This window comes from Myxine glutinosa, chromosome 9, assembly GCF_964187855.1.
Source record: "Myxine glutinosa chromosome 9, kmMyxGlut1.1, whole genome shotgun sequence".
NCBI lineage: Eukaryota > Metazoa > Chordata > Myxini > Myxiniformes > Myxinidae > Myxine > Myxine glutinosa.
The window spans coordinates 149,304,411-149,330,282 of NC_136269.1; the positions used below are offsets into that span (position 1 = coordinate 149,304,411).

The 25,872-nt window shown below is 46.1% G+C and overlaps 1 protein-coding gene across 7 annotated transcripts in view; it reads right to left on the reverse strand.

Moving 5' to 3' along the window:
- Nucleotides 1-25,872, reverse strand: part of PPM1B (protein phosphatase, Mg2+/Mn2+ dependent 1B) — an 88,660-nt gene that overhangs the window by 36,581 nt on the left and 26,207 nt on the right. The window contains exon 1 of one of the 7 annotated variants that reach the window (XM_078785039.1): nt 6,232-6,367. The exons of 2 other annotated variants lie outside the window; for them this stretch is intronic. In XM_078785039.1, the coding sequence (XP_078641165.1) occupies nt 6,232-6,260 (29 nt within the window). In that variant the 5' untranslated portion in view covers nt 6,261-6,367. Of the gene's footprint in view, nt 1-6,231; nt 6,377-20,268; nt 20,456-20,599; nt 20,621-23,894; nt 24,025-25,872 lie in introns of those variants that run through there. 4 more of the 7 variants (XM_068127926.2, XM_068127927.2, XM_068127924.2 and 1 more) reach the window with 4 other exon arrangements.

Consider the following 25,872-nt stretch of genomic DNA (forward strand, 5'->3'; position numbering starts at 1 on the left):
GAGGTGAGCAGTGATCCTGGATTCAGGTAATTTCAGCAGGAGGGGACTGATGGTGGACCATGTGAGACCGACAGAAACCTGGGAGGAGGGTGAAGGGGTCCTACCATGGAAAGAGCAGAAACTGCAAGACCAGAACGGAAGCGGTGGAAGACAGAGAAACCCGTCTGTGATGGTGGAGTGATAGGCCAAGAGACTCAGCTTCATTGCAGGAGATTCCAATAATCTTAAAGGTCTTGGTTTCCACGGCGTCATATTGAACAGGGTGTGAGGCAGGAGAGCCAGCCCAGATATGAGATTAGTACTCCATAAAGTTTCGGGTGAAGGCTTTGTAGGTGGATAGGAGATCAGGTGTACCAAGGAAGAACTTTGTATGATGGAGGATACTCAGTCGGCGGCTGGCTTCGGAGGACAACTTTGAAATATTGTTTTCCCAAGAAAGATTATAGCTGATAATGAGACCCAGGAGTTTGAATGAGTGAACTTCCCCAAGAGGATTGCTATGAAAGTAGATGGGAGGGTTTGACATACGATCCTTTCGGAGAGAGATAGTGAGAGTGTGAAATTTGTGACATTGAAAGACATATTCCAAGTGCTTCACCAACTTGTGATTTTTTTTTTCAAGGTCTGAAGAGAGGGAAGAGGCTGCAGCCTACCTGTCTGAAGGATGAGGGATGTCACTGCACAGGGTGGAGTGATGCACAGGGTGGAGGGATGCACAGGGTGGAGTCATCAGCAAATAGATAAAGGGGATTTTCCAGAGATTCAGAGAGATCATTGATGAAAATCAGGAATACGACTGGGCCCAGAACACTGCATTGGGGCACTCCAGCCTTGACAGGAAGAGGAGATGAAAGGATTCCATTGAGCACCACACGTTGACTATGAGAATAGAGGAAGTCAGTAAGCCAAGTGTGGAGTTGGCCTTCGATTCCATAGGCACAGAGTATAAGGCAGAATGGCACACTGTATCAAAAGCACTATATATATATATATATACCCAGAGAGAGGGCCCTGATCCCATGTCTGACATTGAGGGCCTCCATCCATTGTCGGGTGAGTCGAAGCAGCATTTCCAAGGTGGAGTGAACTGGTCTGAAACCAAATTGGTGATCTGAGATGAGGTTACAGGGAAGAGGAAGGATTTCATATCGACTGTGATGATGGATTCCATGACCTTGCTGGTGATTGGAAGCAGGCTGAAAGGTGTGTAGTAAAGGGGATCCATTTTTACCCCTTTTTATGTAATGCACTGATGGTGGTGGATTTCCAAGTCGATGGAAGATGACCCAGCGCAAATGGCAGGGTAAAAAGGGCACAGAGGATGTGAAAGAGAAGCAGAGAAGGTTATTAGGTTACGTGAGCTGATGCCACCTGTTCATAGTCAACCATAGAGAGTCAGAATCAATGGTTGAAATAACATTCTCCATATTCTCAGGTGCAAAAGACACAGAGTCCAGCAGAAGTTGGGTATGACTGGGAATGGTGGGTATCGAGAATAAGGAGTTGGGGACACAAGAAAGGGAAGCAAACACAGAATTGAGGAATTCGGCCTTCTCACAGGTGGAGTCGGCTGTGGTGCCATTTGAAGAGTGGGAAGGGATGGACGGTGAGCATACTCCAGAGACGGACGTAATAAGTCCCCACCAGGTTTAAGAGGAGTGAGACAAGTGTGACAGTTCATTCTTGAGGTTGGACAGATGTTCTTTGGCTCTCCTGAGAGTAGACTCACACTTGTTGTGAGCCTTTCCAGCAAGTGAGCCAACTTTCCCTGCCTTTCCAGCAAGTGAGCCAACTTTCCCTGCCTTTCCAGCAAGTGAGCCAACTTTCCCTGCCTTTCCAGCAAGTGAGCCAACTTTCCCTGCTTTTCCAGCAAGTGAGCCAACTTTCCCTGCAGTTCCAGCAAGTGAGCCAACTTTCCCTGCCTTTCCAGCAAGTGAACCAACTTTCCCTGTCTTTCCAGCAAGTGAGCCAACATTCCCTGTCTTTCCAGCAAGTGAGCCAACTTTCCCTGCTTTTCCAGCAAGTGAGCCAACTCTGCCTGCCGTTCCAGCAAGTGAGCCAACTTTCCCTGCTTTTCCAGCAAGTAAGCCAACTTTCCCTGCTTTTCCAGCAAGTGAGGCAACTTTCCCTGCTTTTCCAGCAAGTGAGCCAACTTTCCCTGCCTTTCCAGCAAGTGAGCCAACTTTCCCTGTCTTTCCAGCAAGTGAGCCAACATTCCCTGTCTTTCCAGCAAGTGAGCCAACTTTCCCTGCCTTTCCAGCAAGTGAGTCAACTTTCCCTGTCTTTCCAGCAAGTGAGCCAACTTTCCCTGCTTTTCCAGCAAGTGAGCCAACTTTCCCTGCTTTTCCCACAAGTGAGCCAACGTTCCCTGCTTTTCCAGCAAGTGAGCCAACTTTCCCTGCTTTTCCAGCAAGTGAGCCAACTTTACCTGCTTTTCCAGCAAGTGAGCCAACTTTCCCTGCTTTTCCAGCAAGTGAGCCAACTTTCCCTGCTTTTCCAGCAAGTGAGCCAATTTTCCCTGCTTTTCCAGCAAGTGAGCCAACTTTCCTGCTTTTCCAGCAGCTAAACATAATGGACAAGGATGCAACTTCCAATGCAGCACGAATATGTCCTCTGTGAATATTTTTCCACATTACGTTTTATTTGACATTTCAATATTTGTTTTATTTTCGTTTCAAATCGTGCACTACAATCCTACACATTGCATTGTAATGTGAATGTAAGATAAAGGTAAACATGTTACTTCTGTCGTGCAATGTCTGATCAGGTGTTAACTAATCATGCCACATCACAAAAAATGGTTTAAAACTTCCTGCAAATGTTCATGGGATAGAATTTCAAATATGACTATGCAAATATTACCTTTTATACGATTGTGAGGTTAGTTTTGGATGGAAATCTTTAAAATATATATCTTGGGAGAATTACAATAAATACTTTTTGAACAAATTAATGAATATTATCCTGGGAGCCATTGAAATAATTAACATTTATGCCACCTGTCGAAAGGCCCAGCCATAAAAAGTGCAATTTTATCTCGCATTATAGTTAATCATTATGAAATGAAAACAATCCAAAAGCATTGCCTCCAACAATGCTAGCAAGAGTACAAAGTGCAACAGCATCAGCACAAAGTGCAACAGTACGATAAGGACTTGTACTCCGGCTCGCGGAAGATATAGAAAAGTGTTGTAAAATGAAGAAAACTGTGTAAAAGACAAAGACTTGATTTAAATTTAAAAAATCAAAAAATCAATGAACGCTGTTATAACTAGAACGGCACTTGTAGAGCTCATAGTTTCGCCTTGCGCATTGAGTATCATTGGCATTACCGTTGTTAACTTGTTAACAAAAATCGTCAACAAAAACACCATCTTTAACTGAACACGCAACTATTATGGCCTACTGCTATTATGGCTCATATATCCGTATCATCCATGCACCCAATTATGGATGTCACATATGGGTTATGTACGTCATAAATTAAATTATCCACTCACATCGAGTCATAGATGAGATATATGAAGTTTCAGATTTTTCGGATAAAGATCATCGTTATCACCCTATATATCCAATTGGGAATTGATGACATATGCAAAATTTTTCCATTTTTTTTGTTGAGCAGTTTCAGAGAAAATGATGTCCAATTTTTCCCGTTAATCCAATATGAGTGCCATACCATGTGACCTATGGTGTCACCGTTAGCAATAAAATATTCTCCATGGGGAGTCCCACCTACGTTGAAAGTTTTGCATTGATCAGACAAGCGGTTGCGGAGAAAAACATTTTAAAAGCGAAAATATACAGACACGGACACACAAAGACAAAAAAAAAACAGGCAGACAGGGGCATTGCAATAGTCTCGCATCCCCTTCAGCGCGAGATGAAAAATGCACACATCCTTTAAATGGAGTATCCAAAGGTTTGTCTATTCTTGTTTCAATTACATTAGTAACTAGAAAGAGCAATCAGAGATTGCAGACACTTGCCAGGATGTGTTTTCAGTGGTTTTTAAGGTGTTTGTGTTAAAACAAATATGGCGGCCGAACCATGTGAACGATTACGACATCATTATTTGTTTTCTCCACCAATTTATCCCGAAATGATGCTCAAGAAAATTCATCTTGATCGGATGAAGTTTTGTACTTGTCAAATTATGACATCATAATGGAGGGCCCTATGACATCATCACTAACATATTGTTACGGATCTCAGGGGTCGGCGCTCCCCTTATCAAAGGGGGGGTGGGTTAATCCCCTTGTCCTTTAAGCTGGCCGTCCCGAGTCCTGGAGCTATGACGTCACTTCCGGTCAGCGCTGAATAGGGTGGTAGGCCGAATTGTTCCTATTACCTAATTACCAGCGCCTTCCGGGAAGCGAGGAAATGAGCCCCGCCTGAGCCGCGGCGGTAGTGGACACGCCGAGCGAAGCGAGCCGCGACTCAGGCCGTTAACAAGGACTAAACCCGATTCTGAGCGGTTCCTATCGTGCCACAGGTACTCAATCGAGAAAAGACTAAAGCGATCGGATAAGAGGAAACCAGAGTATGGGAAGAACCACGATGGGTTTATTAATTATATGTACAAAACCAAGAAGAAGAAGAAAGGAAAGAATGTACAAGAAGGGAAGAAGGAGAAGGACACAGGGCAGTCTTATACAGTCTCACTCTACAACCACAGACAAACAGACACACTCACACGGGGATTGTAGCTGGTAGGGTGGAAGGTCCAGGTAGAAGGTCCAGGTCACTCGTCCGGTCCCAACTCATACCATGGCGGTGGTGGAAAAGACAGCAGGCCAGCAGCGCGCCACGTGTCGTTGACCGCGAGCGGACCTTACATATAGCGGGGGGACTGGGATGCTGCGTACGTGATAAACGTATATCGTGCCAAACGCTCTCTCGCTCAATGTTCGTATGCAAGAGCGCCGCTGAACAGGTTCTCTGCGCAGTCCGAAGCAGTACCACAAGCCATCTCTCCTCGAAGTCCGTAAAAGGGGCTCTGCGCAGTTTCATCTCTCTCATCGGACCTGGTGAAAAGGCTTGCGCTCGCGCTTATATTACGCGCTCCCAGATCACTACGTGCTTCATCAAGCCACGCCCGCCAGTGAGCTCACCTCAGCCCTGGTTGGCTGGTGGGGGCTTACCGGCCACGCCTTTGATGACTAGTTGACGTGGCCACACCTTCTCCTTGGCGTTCCGCCCCCTTCTTCCTCGAGCTGACCGCATGGTCAATGGCGGCGCCTGAGCGAACGCTAACCAAGGCGCGTAACAGAATTTGGAGAGAGGTCGCAAAATGAACAAAAGGGCCTACTCCTTATTTGATTGATACAACGCAGATTCAACTATTGGAAACACGGCCTTATCTAAAACACATAATAAGGAAATAACTGAGTTCCTATGGTGGCCTACGTGTTGCTTGTGGACTAACTAGGGGTGCAACCTTGAACCATTACCGTCATATTTACAAGTGATTATTATTTACAAAAGTGTGGGTTCTAAAACCGCAACAATATGTTATTCCGCATGGAAAGTTCTTTACAAGGAGCCATGTCTCAATGTTTTCTATGCAGCGCTTTCGGAGATATTGAGGTGCAACGTTTTTCGGTTTTTCCAAGATGGCGGCCGAACCATGTGACCGATGACATCATCATTATTTTTTTTCTCCACCAATTTATCCGACGTTGATGCTCAAGAAATTTCATCTTGATCGGATGAAGTTTTGTACTTGTCGAATTATGACATCATAATGGAGGCACATACATACATACATACATACATATATATGTACATACATATTGTTGCGGATCTCTCGAGCCCGTCGACGTACAGAGGGGGATTAAACCCTTTCCCCCTTCGAGCTTCGAGTCCACGAGGCCGAGTCGCCACTCCCGTAGTGAGCGTGCGGAAGGGTATCTGGTCGAGTCCCTACGTACCTTCGATACACACGCCGCCACGAGAACGGGGACTGGACCTCGCACATGCCACACTAATCGGATATGCCGAGCGGTTAGCGTGTCACGTGACTTGTGCCATTAATTCCTATTGAACCCGATTTGAGCGGTTTTATTTGTGCAATGCGAAGCCAATGGATGGAAATGACGGGAACGATCGAATGGAAGGAAGAACACAGGTTTATTATTATTTACACAGTGATCAGGCTAAAGAGAAGAGACACAGAGCAGATACTTAGTCAATCTTACTTAATCCCCAGACAAGGGCCCACTCACTCACGCAGGGAAAAGGAGGAAGGACAGGTTCATGCTCCAAACGCGCTTTGGCGCCGTTCGCTCCAGACAGCTCGCCGGGCTTGGCCCTCGGATGTTCGCGGCACGTGTGCTGGGAGCGCAGGTAGGAAGGTCGTCAGCGTAGGTGGCCCCGGGATGGATCGTCTTCACAAGCGCGATTAACAGCCGCAGCAGAGCGCATGGCACAGGGAGAGTTCACTCCGAGAGAGAGAGATATAACAAGCAACCGACTGACCTCTCACACTCTCTCACACTCTCTCTCTCTCTCTCACACTCACACTCTCACTCTCACTCTCTCTCTCACACGTTCTGCGACTGGGGCACTCTCACAACGCTCTCCCTGAGTGACTGACCGGGAGGGTCGGGGCAGGGTTTTATATCGCCCCTCCCCAGTCTTACCCGATTGTTCCAAGCCCCACCTCTGGCTGCCGTTGTGAGCCACTCCCCTTGAGCTCCGATTGGCTGCTCGCCGCTTACCGGCCACTCCCCTGCAGCTCCTCCCTTCGGCCTGCCAGACTTGTTCCAGGCCTAGCACGTGGCATTCTAGCCCAAAGAACACCTAACTTACTAGCCTGCTCAATGCATACTAACACAGGAAAGGAGACCAAGCTTACATTTAATAAGAAATAACTGAACTAAAGCGAGGCTACATGTTGTGGTGCAACTACCTACGAGGGGTGTTATCCTCCATTCGCAAAACCGCAACACTATATATATATATATATATACATACATATCGTGTTGCGGTTTTAGAAGCCCTCACTTGTAAATAATTCTTGTAAATCATTCTCTTCATTTAATAAGGTCGCACCTATAGTTAGTCCACAAGCAACACGTAGGACACCATAGGACTTTAGTTATTTCCTTAATATGTGTTTCAGATAAGGCTGTGTTCCCAATAGTTGAATCTGCGTTGTATTAATTAAATAAGATAGGTCCTTTTCAATTCCATCCATTTTGCGGCTTGACTCTCTCCAAATTATATTACGCGCCTTTCGTTAGCAGCGTTCGCTGCCTCGCTGAGCTTCCGCCCAAGCGCCGCCATTACGCACGCGGTCAAGCTTGGAGAAGAAGGGGGCAGAGCACCCAGAACGAGGTGTGGCCCTGTTAGGGGCGGAGCCGGTGAGCCCTCGCTAACCAACCAGGGCTGAGGTGAGCTCACCGGTGGGCGGAGTGCGAGAGTACGCGGCTTGATTTCAAAGTGCACTATATAAGTGCAAGCGCGGCGCCTTTACACAGAGAAGTGCTGAGAGGGAGAGAAGTACTGAGAGAGAGAAGTGCTGAGAGAAGTGCTGAGAGGAGAAGAGAGAGAGGGCACGCAGAAGAGAGAGACGTGCTCGCATTGCTGCAATAGGCTGAGGCTCTCTAGACCCCTATTGTTGCCGGTTGTTGAGCTCGTTTGTACCAGATGCGCGAGGAATCATTAAGCGGCGCTGAACACCTGAGAAAGGAGGTCACGAGCAGAGAACTGCGCATATGGACTTGCGAAGGACTTCCCCCCCCCCCCCCCCCCCACCATATGTAAGGTCCGATCACGTGCCAGCGACATGCAAGCTGCCTCCCAATCTCCAGCCTGGACCGGAGCTGGACTTTCCTCCCCTACCATCTGCCTGGACCTTCCTCCCCTACCACTACCCTCCCGTGTAAGTCTGTTTGTTCGTCCTGGGGTTAAGTAAGACTGTATAGGTAAGGTTGCCCTGTGTCCTGCTTCTTCTTCTTCTTGTACATTCTTCCCTTTCGTTTCCTCTTCCTTGGTTGTTGTAATAAATCCTTTGTTCCTCCTTACCTTTTGCTTTCCTCTCCATTCGATCATCTTCGTCCTTTCTCTCCATTGAGTACCTGATGCACGATTTGGAAAACCGCTCAGGATCGGGTTTAGTCCTTTGTTAACGGCTCGGGCTTCGGATTGCTAAACCGCTCGGCAATTTCCATCTTGTCTGCGGTCCGAGCGGGAGTTATCTTCCTGCTTTGCGGTCGGATTGGCCCTCAGGTATTTGGGACTCTGTTGTCCAATCACCATGGCCAATCTCGACCAGAAAGGAGCGTTATAATTTCCAGGATTGGGGGACGGCCAGCTTAAAAGACAAGGGGATTAACCCCCCCTTGGTAAGGGGAGCGCCGACCCCCCGAATCCGCAACGATATATGTATACATATATATATATATATATATATATATATATATATATATATATATATATATATAGTTACGGATTCCAACGTCGCCCTTCCCCACTTACCAAGGGGGGATTAGTCCCCTCGCTTATATGACTGACCGACGTGGTCCTGGGGGTATGACGTCACGCCCGGTCAGCGCTGGGTAGGGTATTAGGCCCAACCGTCCTATGACCTAAATACCAGCACCTACCGGTACGCAAGGAAATACTCCCCCGCCCACGGTCGCAGCGTAATGGACTAGTTGCGCCGAGCGAAGCGAACTGCACCGTGAGCCGGTTACCAAGACTGACCCGATTGATCGTCGTCGGCCGAATCGCGCCACGGGCCCTCAATGGGGGAAATCACTAAAGCGACCGAATGTGAAGAAGAAGACAAAGGTAGGAAGAACAAATATAATTTATTACTATTATTTACAAGACCAAAAATAACCAAGGAAGAAGGAAGGATAATAAAATAAAGACAGAAAGAATGGAAGGAGACACAGTGCAAATATTAACTTATCTATTACACTCTTAATTAAAACCCCAGGACAACGTGAAAGACAGACGAACGATCACACTTACACGGGGAATGCAGGCAGGAATGAATGGCTGAAGGTGGATGGCTTGGAGAGGCAAGGAAGGTCCAGTGGGGACTGGGCACGGTCGGGCCGGAAGGCACCGCCGTCAAAAAGCCGAGCCGCGGTCGTTTCCAAACTGCGCAGGCGAAGTTCCTTTTTCCGCACCGCTGCGTCGCGTGCTCCTTGAGTTGCCTCCGGCCGTATCTCCTCTGCAGCGCGGCATGTATCTCATCTGCGTAGCTCATCTGCGTAGCTCATCTGCGTAGCTCATCTGAGGTGGGGGCGTCTCCCGCGGGTTATATAAGCCCCACCCTTGAACCTTCGCGAACCTCCCAGATCGTTCTCTCTTCGCCCGCTCAAGCCAAACCCCTTCGTGCTGGGTTGGTTGAGCGGGGCCGACTCACTCCTCCTTTCTATGACGAGGTGCGGAGACACGCCTTTCTTCTCCCAACCAACCGCGTGCTCAATGGAGTCCATTTGCGGCGAAAACCATCCAAACCTGACACTTTGAAGATGGGACCTAATCTTCTTTAATTCGGTGCAATGGAGAGTCGACTATTGGGAAACACAGCCTTAAACTACATAGAATAAGGGAATAACTATTTAAAAGGATATATGGTGTCCTGCGTGTATGTTTATGGAATTAACTAAGAGGACGACCTTCGACCTTTCTTTACATTACGGAGGGTGACATTTACACACAACAAAACCATAATTCTCACATTCGTTACACTTTCTCAAATTCGTTACAATATATATATATATATATATATATATATATAAGTTCAAAACACATCTGGTCACAAGTGTGCCGCACTGACCGGGTCCTCAGTCGAGGTCCTCAGCATCATCCCATTTCGGCCCTTCAACCTCGATACGGTCAGCTAAGGTGGGCCAGCAGGGGCACATACACATCCACATGCAGCAACTACACCTGGATGCGTACATACCCCCACCCACAGCCAGTGCAAACACAGACTACAACAACAACACCTCCACATCCAGAATCCACAACACCAAACAAACATGGTGGAACACACAAACACCCACCTTTATACCCTTCACCACTCACCAACAAAACACACCAGATCCTTCATACACACACAAACACACACAACGCATAAACATATATAAACATATATACACACACATAACACACACAAACATATATATGTATATATGGGAGCGTACGCTGGATCAGCACGTCACTGCGTCCTTGGACGACTCCTCAGCACCATCCCGACCCACACAACTGTGTGTGCTATGGAATGAGGTGTTTTTACGGTGGCCGGAGTGCAAATCCTGCCACCAACCTCCTTCAGACATCATTAACACCTATGACATCATCATTAACATATTTTATTCCCCATGGAGAGTGCTTTACAATGAGCTATGTCTCAATTTTTTCTATGCAGCGCTTTCAGAGATGTAGAGGTGCAAAGTTTTTCGGTTTTTCCAAGATGGCGCTCATACCACGTGACCCAAGACGTCATAATTATCAGTAAAAAATTATACAGGTGGAGTTGCACCTGTGGTGAAAATTTCCGGTCGATCGGACCAACGTTTGCAGATAAAAGAATATTTATTTTGTACAACAAACAAACAGACAGATCAGACAAACAGACAGATGAAAAATCAATCATAGAGTGACACTTGGAAAAATAGAACAAAGTAGAATGGCACTTGGTAGAGCATCCTTTTGACTTCACAAATAATTGGTGGTTGAATTATGTGACCTGATATGCAAATCTTCTTCAAATTAAGTTAATCGGATGAAAATTGACAATTTAATAAATTAGACCTAAGTTGACCTTTTGGCCTATTTCAATCTCAAAAATAATTGGTGATTGAATTCAGTTAGCGGATATGAAAATCCTATTCAAATGAAAAGTCAATCGGATGAAAATTAAGGATTTTAGAAATCTGGCCTATATTGACCTTTTGGCCTATGTTGACCTCAAAAATAGTTGGGGGTTGAATTCAGTGACCAAATAAGCATATCCTCTTCAAATTTTAAGTTAATCGGATGAAAATTGACAATTTTAGAAATTTGGCCTATGTTGACCTTTTGGCCTATGTTGACCTTTTTGCCTATGTTGACCTCAAAACAGTTAGTGGTTGGTTTTAGAAAGCTGATTTGAAAATCTTATTCCGATTTCAAGTCAATCGAATGAAAATTGAGGATTTTAGAAATACGAAAACAGTGGTTGACCTTTGGCCTATGTTGACCTTTTGGCCTATGATGATCTCAAAAATAGTTGGGGGTTGAACTCAGCTAGCTGATATAAAAATCCTATTCAAATTTCAAGTCAATTGGATGAAAATTGAGGATTTTTGAAATCTTAAAAAAGTGGTTGAAAAAGGTTTTGGCCTATGTTGACCATTTGCACCTACCTGCCTATGCTGATCTCAAAAATAGTTGGTGGTTGAATTCAGTTAGCTGATATGAAAATCCTATTTTGATAAGAAAAAATATATTTATAGGATTTTGTCGGACCACAAACTACCATTTGGTGAAGTTTCGTGAAGTTCAGTTAAAAATTGTGACCTGTAGGCAAGTATAAGTGAGTGGACAGACAAACACACACACACACACACACACATACACACACAAACACACACACACACACACACACACACACACACACAAACACACACACACACACGCAAACCGGAGTGATCAACTTACTTTTCAAAAAAAAATTTTTTTTGCCAAGTAACAAAGAGACACAAACGGACTCAAATGCAATATCCTCACCTCAGGTGAGGGTAACTAGAGTGTCGATGGCACAAAATCGCAAATCCCCATGCTTCCCACCTAAAGCAAAGTTGAAAGATGGCAAAAAGTTCCACCAGGAACTTTTATACAATTATATTAAACAGTAACACCCAATATCAATTTTTTGGTTAAAATATATATTTTTCCCCCGTTTTGACCCCGGTGCCTCCAAGTCCACACCCATTAGGGGCCAAATCCAAAACTCGTTACACATTTCATATGTTCCACAATGCTGATCGCATAAAAAGTTTCACTTCGAAATGTTTTAAAATGTGCCCATAATTGCATTTCCGTCATTTCCCCTTTTGATTTTACCCCGGCCCACCAACAATAACACTGCTATTGCACCTTCTTGTCATGTGTGATCATAACTACCAAGTAACTACTTATAACTAATAACCACTAAGTTTGGTGAATTTCTGCACAATTTCATCATAACCAAATGAATTTCTGCACAAATTGGTGAATTTCTGTTTAGGAGGACATAGAAATATTTTTTGCACCTACAAAAAACCAAAAATATGACCGAAAAATAAATATTTTGGGGAGAACCCCCCTAACCCTTTAGACCCAGATTTTTTTAAATGCCGTGAACACGCTTTGATACATGACGGGTGATGAAGGTTCTGGTCAAGTTTCATCAAAATTAGGTGTGCAGTTTCGGAGGAGAGAACAAATACATATTCTTGGGGGCGACCCCTGGTAGACCCCCGGAGGACCCGATTTTTTAAAATGCCATGAACAAACTTTGGTACATCACGGGTGAGTTGTAACATACCTGTGATGAATCGGAAGAAGAAGAAGAAGAGGCGTGTTGCGGGCGTGGAATAAACATATCTGTCTGCCATGGGCGGGGGCTGATGTAAGAGGATTTAAGTATTTAACCAGCTGAAAGAGTTACACTGCCAGTGCTGCTATGAATTCTGAGCGATCTTGGTAAGATGTGATTACGAGCTTTGACTAGTGACTTAGATTGCTTAATTCATTTTATAAACAGTCTTGATGTGCCTTCAGTTGCTTTGTAGAGCTAATAAGATGACTGAACAAATGAACCACCTTTAGAGGCCATTTTCCCCCACAGAGCAGGGGTTGGCCTTTTTCGGGCACCGTGGTCCCCTTTTTGAAGCAATGTTTTATGGCGGGATGCCCTTCCTGCCGCCAACCATGTTAGTCGCCTCTTGTGACACACAGGGAATTACAACTGAACTGGTACTCAATTTGCCGACCTCGGAAGGATGACAGGATGAGTCAACCCCCCTGGTGTTAATTCAGCGATGACCAGGATTCAAACCCAGGTTCCTAGGATCCCAAGCCGGCACCCTAACCTCTAAGCCAACACCAGGCTTAGCTAATAAGAGGACTGCTGTGTTTATATAGGTAAACGCCAAGTTGATTACAATAAAGCCTCATATTCTGAAGAGAGGTCTTGGAGTCTGATTTCACTACAATTTATTGTAATCGACTTCTGGAACGCCCAAGGAGTATGGAGAAGCTGATCCGGTTGGAACGCTTTGGTGGGGATCCGAACGCGAGCGATGCGGCCGACCAGCTAACCCACTAGCTCAATTCCCTGAGGCTCTTTACAGCCTTGGTTCCAGACATTTCAGATGCACAGAAACTCGACGTTCTGTCTAGCAACGTGTCCCATGTCATCTACAGATATGTTTCTCATTGTGCGACGTACGACGCGGCTGTGGACGCCTTGAAAGCCTTTTTTATCAAACCGCGCAGCACCATATACGCTCGTCACCTCTTGGCTACACGCAGACAGGAAAGCACTGAGTCCCTGGATCAATATGGCCAGGTTTTACGGCAGCTTGGCCAGGACTGCGCGTTTCCGGACCGCACGGCCGTGCAGTGCACGGACGACCTGGTGCGCGATAACTTCATTACCGGGCTTCAGTCTACTGCGATCTGGCAGCGTCTTCTCAAGAACGATACGCTGGATTTCAAAACTGCTTTCAACCAAGCCCGTGTTCTGCAGTCGACTCAAGCCATATCTGAAACGTACAGCTGGCCCTTCGTAACTGCCAGTGCTACCGCTCAGGCGAACGATTGTGGGGATTCTGAAGCGAGCGCCCGCGTGTGTTGCAGCGCGCCAGCCACCCCGCGGTGAGAGCTCTGATGATGAGGAGAGCGAGGAGAGTTAGCCGAGCACCGTGGCCGTGGCTACTCCTGCTGGTTCGACCGCCAAATGCTACTTTTGCAGGAACCACCATCACCCTCACTCGTTGTGTCCCGAACGGGAGAAGATGTGCCACAACTGCGGGAAACGGGGGAACTTTGCTAAGGTCTGCCGATCGGCCAAATCTGCTGATCGGCCGTTCCAGTGCACATCAACGGCCAGTCTATGGAAGCGCTAATCGACACGGTAAGCGATCGGAGCTACATCAGCCATCGTCTCGTTGAGCGTCACGGGTGGCCCACCGTTGCTGCGACTCAGCGCGTATACTTGGCCTCGGGTGCCCTGTCACAGCGATCGCGCGGATTGTGTGTGGAAACAGCCCAAATAATCGTAAATGGATGGTCGTGGACTACTCACAAACGATTAATCGTTACACTCAACTCAATGCATACCCGCTTCGCCGTATGGATGACATGGCTCGGGCGGTATCTAAATATCGAGTATTTAGTACTCTTGACCTTCGAAGCGCGTATCAGATTCCGATATGGGCAGCCGACCGACCCTACACGGCCTTTGAGTCTGGACAGCGACTGTACCAATTCCGGAGAATTCCATTCATCGTTACGAACGGCGTTTCATGCTTCCAACAAGCTATAGATGAGATTTTCGCAAAAGAGCAAGTGAAAGATGTATTCGTTTACGTTGACAACGTGACTGTTTGCGGCTGGAATCAGGACCATGACTCAAACCTGAGGTGCTTTCTGGAAGTGGCTCATAAATACCGGTTGACCTTCAACGAGGCCAAGTGCAGCTATTCTGTGAGAACAATAAATATTTTGGGCTATACGGTATCCGCAGGGGAGATAAGGTCCGATCCGGCTCGGCTCCAGGCTCTACTCGACCTTTCCCCTCCCGTCGATCGGGCGACTTTAAAGCGAGCGATGGGGTTGTTTGTGCATTACTTCCAGTGGGTCTCAAGGTTCTCTGAGAAGATACGTACCCTCGTCGAGTGCAAAACATTTCCGCTGACCTTGGCTGCTCAGACTTCCTTTCAACAACTGAAGGATGACATAGCTGGCGCCGTTGTGACCTCCATTGACGAGACGGCCCCTTTCTTGGTGTAGTCCCTTGTGTATGAAATCTTGGTGTATGAAAGTCTTCGTGTACGAAAGCCTGCTTGGAGTTTGCAAAAAAGCACCTAAAGGACTCTCAGACTGTGAGAAACAAGATTATGTGGGCTTGTATGTGTCTTTCATTGAGGAGAGGCTTCCGTCTGGCCACTCTGCCTTAAAGGCCAGATCGGTGGAGTGTTGCAGTGATGGTTGTCCTTCTGGAAGTTTCTCCCATCTCCACACAGGATCTCTGGAGCTCAGCCAGAGTGACCATCGGGTTCTTGGTCACCTCTATTACCAAGGCCCTTCTCCCCCGATTGCTCAGTTTGGCCGGGTGGCCAGCTCTAGGAAGAGTCCTGGTTGTTCCAAACTTCTTCCATTTAAGAATTATGGAGGCCACTGTGCTCTTGGGAACCTTCAATGCAGCAGAAATTTTTTTGTAGGCTTCCCCAGATCTGTGCCTCGACACAATCCTATCTCTGAGCTCTGCAGGCAGTTCCTTCGACCTCAAGGCTTGGTTTTTGCTCTGATATGCATTGTCAGCTGTGAGACCTTATATAGACAGGTGTGTGCCTTTCCAAATCATGTCCAATCAATTGAATTTACCACAGGTGGACTCCAATCAAGGTGTAGAAACATCTCAAAGATGATCAAGAGAAATGGGAGGCACCTGAGCTAAATTTCAAGTGTCATAGCAAAGGGTCTGAATACTTATGTAAATGTGATATTTCTTTTTTTTCTTTTTAATAAATTTGCAAAACTTTCTAAAATCCTGTTTTCTCTTTGTCATTATGGGGTATTGAGTGTAGATTGATGAGGGAAAAAATGAATTTAAACGATTTTAGCATAAGGCTGCACCATAACAAAATGTGAAAAAAGTGAAGGAGTCTGAATACTTTCTGAATGCACTGTATGTGTGTATGTGTGTATGTGTGTATGTGTGTATATGTGTATGTGTGTATATGTGTATGTGTGTATATGTGTGTGTGTATGTGTCTGTCTGTGTATGTCTGTGTATGTCTGTGTATGTCTGTGTATGTGCACATGCATGTATGTATGCATGTGTGTGTGTGTGCATGTGTGTATGGTGCATGTATGGTGTGTGTACTTTACAAAAACTTTGCAAAAAATTTCCAAAATTTCCAAAAATAAATAGTGAGTTACTAAAAATAAAATGCTTCTCAAATTTCTGAAGCGGAGGGAGAATTTCAGGCCTAGAAAAAAGAAATGAGAAAGGGTAAGGCTATTGTCAGCACAAGCACAAGAATAGTGGTCAGGAGTGCTAGAAAATAAAGAGGGATAAAGGACGAGGAGTTTCTGCAGAGGAGATGAGAATGCTTAGTGGATTATCAGAGCATCACAAAGAGAGCTGATGAGGAATGAGCAGATACGCAGAGTTGCATACATTACGGAAAATACGAGAAATGAGCTGTTAGAAGGGAGAACGGAGAAGAGGAAGACAGAAGCGAATGGAGAACACGGATCCAAGTAGCCAGGCCCTAACTGTCGGGATTAAGATTTAATAAAGAAGTGCTGCAAAATAACATGGAGGAGCTATAACCAAACCATCACAATGCAGGACGTAAATACTATATGATCTGACTTTTTTTTTTTTTTTTGGAAGTAAAATGTAAAAGTCTCGAATTTACTTTAGACAAATTGATTCACGTCTTTGCTGGATCAAATTACAGCAAACTTGTTGTGTCTAGTCTTGTTATCTTTCAATGAGACCTTACGAAGCATCTACTGCAAAATAACAAAGTTGAAAATGGTGAAGATGCCATTCATTGTTTTCATTCCAACTTCAGTGGTACTCGGTAGAGCGCACACCTCCACCAGGCTGAACAGTTTACGTTTTATACCCACTGATAGGTCAGATCTGGATCCGGACCTGAACCAAAATCGAATCGCCTTGTTCTTGTCACTTACACAACTCGATATCACTTAAATATCCTGCTATATATCCTTTTTGGCCCCCTCTCACTCAATGGTGATGAATCACTTTAAAAAATTTTTTTTAAATTTTCATATCTGCAACTGTATTCGGATCGTCACCAAAATCTAATTGAATCGTCCCTGTCACACAACCAACCTGTCCAGCCAGTTTTGTCCGAATCCATCCACAACGTTTTGAGATATCCTGTTCACAAACAGACAGACAAACAAAGACTGGCAGACAGACAAACAGACAGACAAACAGACAGACAGACAGACAGAGAAACAGAGAAATAGACAGACAAATAGACAGAGAAACAGACAAATAGACAGACAAATAGACAGACAAACAGACAGACAAACAGACAGAGAAACAGATGAACACACAGACAAACAGACAACCAGACAACCAAACAGACAAACAGACAAACAGACAGACAGACAAACACACAGGCAGACAAACAAACAGACACACAGGGGTGAAAACATAACCTCCGTTCACCTTCAGTGCCAGAGTTAATAAAGAAATCAGAAATCAAAAACAAACTGCAATTGGTAAAATAAATGCTTTGCTGTTCTGTAGATGATGATGACGTCAGAGTTGTTTGTGAGGGTTGAGAGGGGAGTTATGAAATGATCGTCTGGAAGGTTCTGGGGCCAAAGCACAAAGGAAGCACATCATTGTGGACAGATTGCACCTTCGGACTGGTATGGGCTAAACGGACCGTCTTGCATCAGCTGGTGTCTAATTTTTACAGCGTAGCCCAAAGGGCAAAGCCGTCTCGAACAGTGTTTGTCCGTCTGTATGTATGTCCCCTCAAACGTATACCAATCAGAGCTGAGGATCTAGCCCCATGACAGGGTGATGTGATTACGTTTGATGTCATTACGGCGGTATGGCGGCTGACTCTCCACACACCGCCATTTTGATTTTTATGCCGTTCATGCCGAACATATCGTCGAACCTGGCATACATCACAATCGCCATGCTCTACCTTTATGTTTTTCATTCAGTGTGAAACACAAACAAACCGATTGTTAAAATGATCATCAAATATCGAAAGCATAGACGTTATGGCTCTTGCAACAAAACGGTACGTATAGGCCTTAGGCTTCATGCCTACATTTTGGACCGCTTCGGACAAATTAAGCCCAGGTTTCTTAATACAGTAGTTGTATTGTTTCAGTAGTATAGTTTTCATAATAGTAAATAATATATTCCATGATAATATCGTGCAAAATAATATAGAAATAATACAGTAAAAATGACCATAACACTTTAATCCCAATGTCGTGAATACAAAGTTAATGGATTGAAGCGGTGTATGGTTCATGAATCCATGATAAGCGGTGTATGGACTAACAACCGTGGAAGTAACAAATTCACCTCGGTTTTTTGATGGCATGTTATTAACCCAATCCTTGTGGGATATATAGATTACAGTAGATCTTTCCTCAGTTCTGTAAGTAAAACTTACCTCACGGATGTCGGGATTCCTCCAAATTTCTTTGTTTAATGTTAAAAACAGACTTTGCAAATGTTTAAAAAGCTAATCATATGTGTTTGTGGTTTATAATATTTTACAAGCCCGGCTACGCCGCTGTTAGACTTCCGGTCTTGTTTTTAACACACATAGTGAAGGGTACAGTGTTTGAAGTGCAGCTGCACTATTTAGTGGAGTTTGCAGATCCCATGGTGGCTTTCCCAAAGCATAGACAATTTATTGCTAGCACGTTGGTTAAATTCCAAATTCCTGCGCTGAAATCAGACCTGGTCAGCCGGTTCGTGAAAGGCTTAGGCCATAACCATTCCCCTTAATAAGGTGAAAATAATTGGGACCGTTCAAAATGAAGAAAGAATAACTTTGTGGAAGTTAACATTTTGTGGAAGTTAACATGTTATAGGTTTGAATGACCAATTCAAAACATGTTGTTGCTTGGCGCTGCGATTGTAAATGTTTGCGCAGCTAAACACATTTATTTTTGGAAATATTCTAGGTCCGTTCTTTCTTTTGTTCACATCAATTGTGGCGTTTGAAGTTGTGCAAAGTAAATTAATGATTACATTTGTAACGTCGGCTGCTTGACTGATCTTAGTGACTGGATCACAACAATAAGATGTTTCTGGGCCAATGAGGGAGGCTGCAGCTCATCATCCCCTGGTGAACGCACCTGTTGTACTCTGCCGAGACACCATGAGCTCACAGGAACCTTCAGTAATCCTCATTGCCACAAATTGCATTAAGAAGCTGCATATAAATAATGTAACGAGGTTGACAAACACAAAACCCTTCTGTGCGCACACCAGTTGTAATATTTGCATGCTGTATGCTTTTGTGAAAAGAGAAAAAATCAAAATGATTTTAAAAAACGAGAACGGAACTCTTCGACGTTGACCGATATGACTGCGCACATTATTACATCATTATACATACTAGAACCAAGTTTTATTTAAATCCCTTCAGTTGCTCTCAATTATCACATTATTACCTGACATGACCTTTGATGCCAAAATCGAATCAGTTCATCTTTGCATCATTACACATACCTGCACCAAGTTTGGTCAAAATCCCATTCTCAGGTTCACAAGTTAGCGCAGTAACATAATTTTTACCCAACAGGACCCAACATAATTTTTACCCAACAGGACCCAACCTCTGACCTCTAGGATTCCACACGTTTGTTGCTCATGTTGCTCATGGTCATGAGTTGCTCATGACCATGTACCAAAGGTCATGAGCAACAGTGGATTCCACACCAACATCTCTCCATCTATCCACTCCAATATAAACACAGGCTCGCCGTATACGCACCACTGATGTTCCCACAATCCATTGTGACAAAATGTCTGTCAAAGACATATTGGTTTGCCAATGTGCAGTGATTGAATTCCTCATGTAGGAGAACAACTCAGCTGCAACTCAGAACAACTTTTTCGGGTAGATTTGGCGTCTCCGAGTATACAAAATAGCGATGCATATCTGGTGTCATGTTTAATTACTCCTACGCTTATCCAAAACATTTAAAATTGAAATAACTACGCCATATTAAGCCATTGTGACAAAATTCTAATGACAAAAATGAAATAACTATGCTATATTCAGCCATTGTGACAAAATTATAATGATAAAGATGAAATAACGACACTATAGTTTAAACCCAAGGAGTCATTTCCACAACAATACTCTCTTTCATAATGTACTGTCACGTTCACCGGGGGATTGAGATTCTCCAAGGTGACGGGTGGCCGATCGAGCTTAAACTCCGAGGCATTCAGTCAACTATGGAAGAACTTCTTTATACGCTCGAGGAGTGGTGGAGAGCGACGAGGCTTACCTGCACGGCGTACGCGACATGGGTGGTTTTCTGAATCAACGACAGATAAATGGGACAAAGCGAGGAATTAAAATGAAACAATAATGGTTTAATAAAAATAAATGCAGGAGAATGAAAAGGTAACCCTAAATTCCTAAATCGAGGGACCCTCCATACGGACTCGTATACAACACAAGGGGATGTTAAAATAACAAAAGTAACGAAATGTCATGAGGTGTGTTTGCCTGATACTCGGCTCCGGCCTCGACGAGCACTTTGGTGGGATCGGTCGACGAGAGGACCGCGCGTCAAAGCACTCAACAAGAGGGAAAGGGGAAACCGGAGTGCTTACCTTCATAGATCACACCTGCAGTCCTCAAACCTGCAATAAATCAACTCAAATGGAGATGAATTTAAAATGTACAAGGAAATGCCGGCTTTATTAAGAAATGCCGGTAACAAAATTAAACACGGTCAAATAATAATTAATTCCTAAATTGGAGCGCTCTGAAACAGACAAAGAATAAAATAACTGCAAATAAATAGTGTCTGTGTGCACTTAACTCTGATTGCTGGTGGGGTCTCGACAGTAATCGTCAAAATCGTTCGGGGCCTTGGCGGAAACCGCATGCTCGTTGGCGGGAACCGCTCGTTTGTTGGCGGAAACCCAGGCCTCGCTGTGTGTCGCACTGCAGCGTCGCTCTTGTTTGGAAAGCCGCGGCTCTTCCTCCTCACGACCACCAGCAAGATCTCCAAACACGGCCGTTCACGATCGCTCCCTTGAGCCCAAGAGAAAAATGCCACCGATCGTACGAGGTCCAGGCGAGAAAAAGCGCAAGAGGATATTCGGTCAGAGCGAGGAGCCAAGGAGAAGAGAACAACATGTCCGCTAGAGCAAAAAGCCAAGAAGAAAACAAGAGCCAAAATGTCTGCTAGCGCGTTCTTTTATCACCCAGGCTCCGACGTCATCTGGGGTGCTTCGCCAATCAGCGAGTCGCTCCCTATCAGCAAGTCCCATCTTACCCCGGCCTTGTGCCAATCAAAACACCCACCAATCACTGCCCTTCTGGGCGTGGCCCTCGGCCCGCCTGTCCTGTGCGCTTCCAAAGTCAATGTCATCATCGGCAGTGCTCAATGTCCTGGCTTCTGGTAGGTTTTTAATTAGGGTGTTTAAATGCGCGATTCTGGCTAATGTCTATGGTGTGGTGCCAAAAGGGACATAGGAAATAGATTACAGACGTAACGACATACAAGGGATAAATTACCCATAATCCCTGAGCTAATTAACATACCCCACTCCTCGTAATGGGGACGAAGCAACACCTTACACGACATCCGGGCCAATACAAATTCCCTACTTATTACATGATGGTTCTTCTTTTTCATCGCGACATATGGAGCATGCTAATTTATGCACTCTACCTGGTCTATGGTATCAATATCCCTTACAAACGGAACAATATTATACTGTATATTTATATACACATATATTATACATGATACATTATACTGTATATTGTAGACACACATATTATACATAACGTATTGTCGTGTGATTTCCCTCGGTTAAGACCGGGAAATCACGAATGGCAATCGAGCGTTAATGAGGCGACATGTAAAGGCGGATTTTCGCTATATATATGCGCGGGGGAGGATATATAGAGGAAGAAGAAGCGGGAGATTTACCTGTCAGTCCCGCGCGCAGTCTTCAAACCTGCAAAGTAATAAATCCAACCAAAAACGGAATTGATGTACAAAATATCACGGCTTTATTGCCGGACCCCGAGAACAATGGACGCGACGGTAAATAAAATATGACCTAAATTGGGATCTCACACACCACACTTCAACAACGGACAAAGGAGACTAATTAATGAAAGAAATTGTTGTGTTCTATCGTGGGGACTTAGCTCTGTTTGGCAGTTAGGAATCGTCGGGCTTGAGCACCGTCGTCCAACGCAGGCCTCCCCGCCCCCCGTTCAGCAGGCCTCGACGCATTCTTGTTCGCGCTCCACTAGGCCCACCGAGCCACCCGCTCGCGCCGGTCTCATCTGCTGGCGTGCCACAGGCCCTCCGCGCGACTCGAATGGTCGCATGCAGCTCACTCCTCCGGCCGTGCTTGGCTCCGTCCACGTGGAATCGCTTGCTTGTCCGGAAACAAGATGTGAGTCTCGATGGCCGAGAAATGCACAAAGGCAACAGGAGAAGAAGGGAAGAGCGTCCAAATCGAACGTCCGGCCACAAAGGGATCGAGAAAGAAAGAGAAAATGTCCGCCTGCAAGACGTTTTACTGGCGATCTCGTGACGTCAGCTCCCCTCCTTCTCCAACCAGTGTGTCGCTTCTTGTTCGCCCCTCGCGTCCTTCAATCCCATTGGCCGAGCGCTTCGCGCCCTTTGTGTCATCCCATCGGTCGGAGGCCAATCAGTGTCTCGCTTCCTTCACTTTCCTTCCACCAATCGCGGGGAAGCTTCTTGGAGTGGCTGTCAGCCTGCCTATTCGATGTTTCATCGCCATGGTGTAGTAATGCACGGCCGCTTGTTGTCTGTTCTTCCGGTGGATTTTGTCGTGAGAGGGGAATTAATTAGTGTGTATGCGCTAATAGGGATGGATTCCTAATCTACGTGTCTATGAGCGTTGCCATACGAGACAAATGGATGATCACAGAGGGAACGACACACCGGGGAATTAGCATAATCCCTACAACTACTTAACATGCCCCGGCCCCTCGTGGCGGGGACACATATCCAACGTATCCGACATCCGGGCTAGACAGGTCCTCCACTTATTTACATTGAGATGGCTCTTGCTACCCACGATCATCGGAGCACCTACCTATGCAGATCTACCGAAATCTATATATGCCCCTACCCCAAAGTTCATAACAGCCCCCCCCCACTCCCCCGAAACCATCGCCCCTGCAAGGTTCACTGCAGGCGCTACCATTCCAGTCTTAACACTTACTGTCTCACACTTAATTAGCCTATGAAATAAATCAGGAGGGCTGTGGGAAGTGAGCCGAAGCTTCCTACCCATGCTCCTCAACATGCTAACCCCTTAACAATCATGCATTTTAAAGTTACAAAAGTTATAATTCGTTGTTCCTGCGGAGGGAGGAAACAAACAACACTCAAAAACCTATCTTAACCACAAAACTTACACAAACTTGCAAAAATTCAAAAATTTCTATGAACATTTGTACAACCCCTTCCTACAGACCGCGTCCCCCGGTGGATGGCAAAAGACTCAACGTTACCTGCGGGGCCATCGCAATGCATCCCAAATTTCCACGGGCCCTGTCCTGGTGTTACAGGTGAGTGACATGGCTCGTTGGATTTTGCCCGCATTCATTCAACACAAACCCACAACCATTCACTCACATTCCAAAAGTCATCAAAACACAAAAATCACTACAAGCACTTATTTCAAACCCCCCCCCTCCCCCCTGCAGGACCATGGCATAGATGTCATATTTGTGTGTGCATTTCTCTACAAGGCAGCGGCGAGCTACCACACAAGCAAGATGGTAGAGGCGCTTCAGGCTGTGGTGCCCGCAGTCCCAAAAACAAGTCACTCAACTTACAACTTCATTGTCCCCTCCCACCCCCCGTCCCCTCCCACCCCCCCCAACCCCCCCTCACCCCTTTACCTCTTGGCCCGTGACAGCCAAACAGCTCTTTTCGCTGCTACTCCGCAGGTGGGTGTCTCCACACACCAGGCTCTATTGCCTCCTGTTTCCTTGCAGCTTCACGGGTCGCCGGGAGTCTCTGTCACCCCAGGGCGCCCAAACAGACACCACCACCGACGGGCTCCAATTTACAGATACCACTGGCTGTCAGGGGTAATTACTGCAGAAGGGGGGTCGCAGTCATCACTCCTCCAGAGCTTGATCTGTACCTGCGGACACGCCCACCTTCCCCACCCACAAAATCCCCAAAACACATTTCCTCCCCCGCTGCCATTCAATTCTCAACACACATAGTTCAAGAGAAGATGTTACAAAAAGTTTTTGCCATGGCCTGCTTCCATGTGAAATCCCCATATTCACATTCCAATCACATTTCAAAATAATCACTCATACTCAATATCCAACCTCACGACCACATAAAAACACATAACCTCAACACAAAAACAAACGCTACCCACAAGACACTGTGTGGCACACATTCCAATCTCTCTCAATGGCCATGCCACCACGCTAACCCGCCCCCTACTCCAAATTACATGTCCCCAATTAAAATAAGCAAGTACTGAAGCCTGGGACAGTAAACATGAAGGCCTTACCTCTACCTTGATGTGCAGGTATTTGTCACTTGGTCAGGTACAAAGTGCCATCCACCATCAAAATCCCAAAATGTATCCTATTGGGCCTATCAAATTTCACCAAATTTCACTTTTCTCCCCACTCTACTGGCAGGTATGTGGATCCGCCTCCAACGGTGAACTGTACTAAACTACATGTGGCCACGACAGCTCCGCACCTCTACCGTGCAAGGGTCACCGGGACAAGCTGAGCAGCCAAAACGTCAACATGGCGCATGTGCATCCATAAGGGCGTGACCCACCATCCGTCCTTCGCCTCCCCCCCCCACCCCCAGCAAGGAACACAGCTGCTCCAGCCCCAGCTGGCCAATGTGGTGAGCACCTGCTGCCAACACCACCACACTCACAACCTCGGCCCTGGGGGAGGCGGTCGCAGTGCGTGGCATCCACCTCACGTCACCTGCACCGCCCTCATCCCCCAGTCCACACAACTGCAGCCCCCAGTGCCCACCCACACTTGATCACACCAAGGTCTAGCAGACAGCCATGCTCCACCAGGAGACCCCTCCAGAAGACATGGTCCACACACCTCGGACACGCACAGCACCACGTTGACCTCCAGACTACCCAACAACATCGCCACAACCCCACGTCCAAACATTGACACAGTCGCCTCCGTAACCAGTTGAAGGCTGTGTCCTGCTAACCTATCAATTTTTTCCAGCCTCCAACACTGGTCGAACACACCTGGATCAACAATGGTGCCACTGTTGTCAGTGACCACCATGGCATCACAACATTCACCCTAAAATTTGTATCTCACCCTCAGATTACCCATGCCAAAACATTTTTCACAACTTACTAATCTCACCAAAGAAGGGTGCTTCGCCATACACATGGCAGCAGAGCATGGCCCATATGCTCGGCTTGCTACATATTCCAGATTAATCAAACCCATGGCTCTCTTCCCAAGCCGAGAGTCCACAAATCAAAACGGATCATCTGTGGAAGATCATACTCACACCATCATGTTCCACAGCTGCCCCAATGGTTGTCGAGTGGGCTATCACATACCTGTCCATGCGGTTCGACCCACGTCCATAGACAAGCACAGCATGGCAGGTCATCACATGCTGGTTGTCCCAGAGTCTCAGGGAGAAGCTGTCAGGCTGCATGCCCGGGCGGTCACCACATCAGGCCCATGTTGGCCGACTGTGATGCCGCCACCAAAGCACGACTCACAACAACTCCACCTAGTGGTCCTCATAATATGCCACCCTAGGCCTGTGAGAAACCACCTCAGACCCCCTGGAGGTCTTAACCCCCACCAGGGTCCGGTGACCCTGCTGGCCCGAGACACGCGC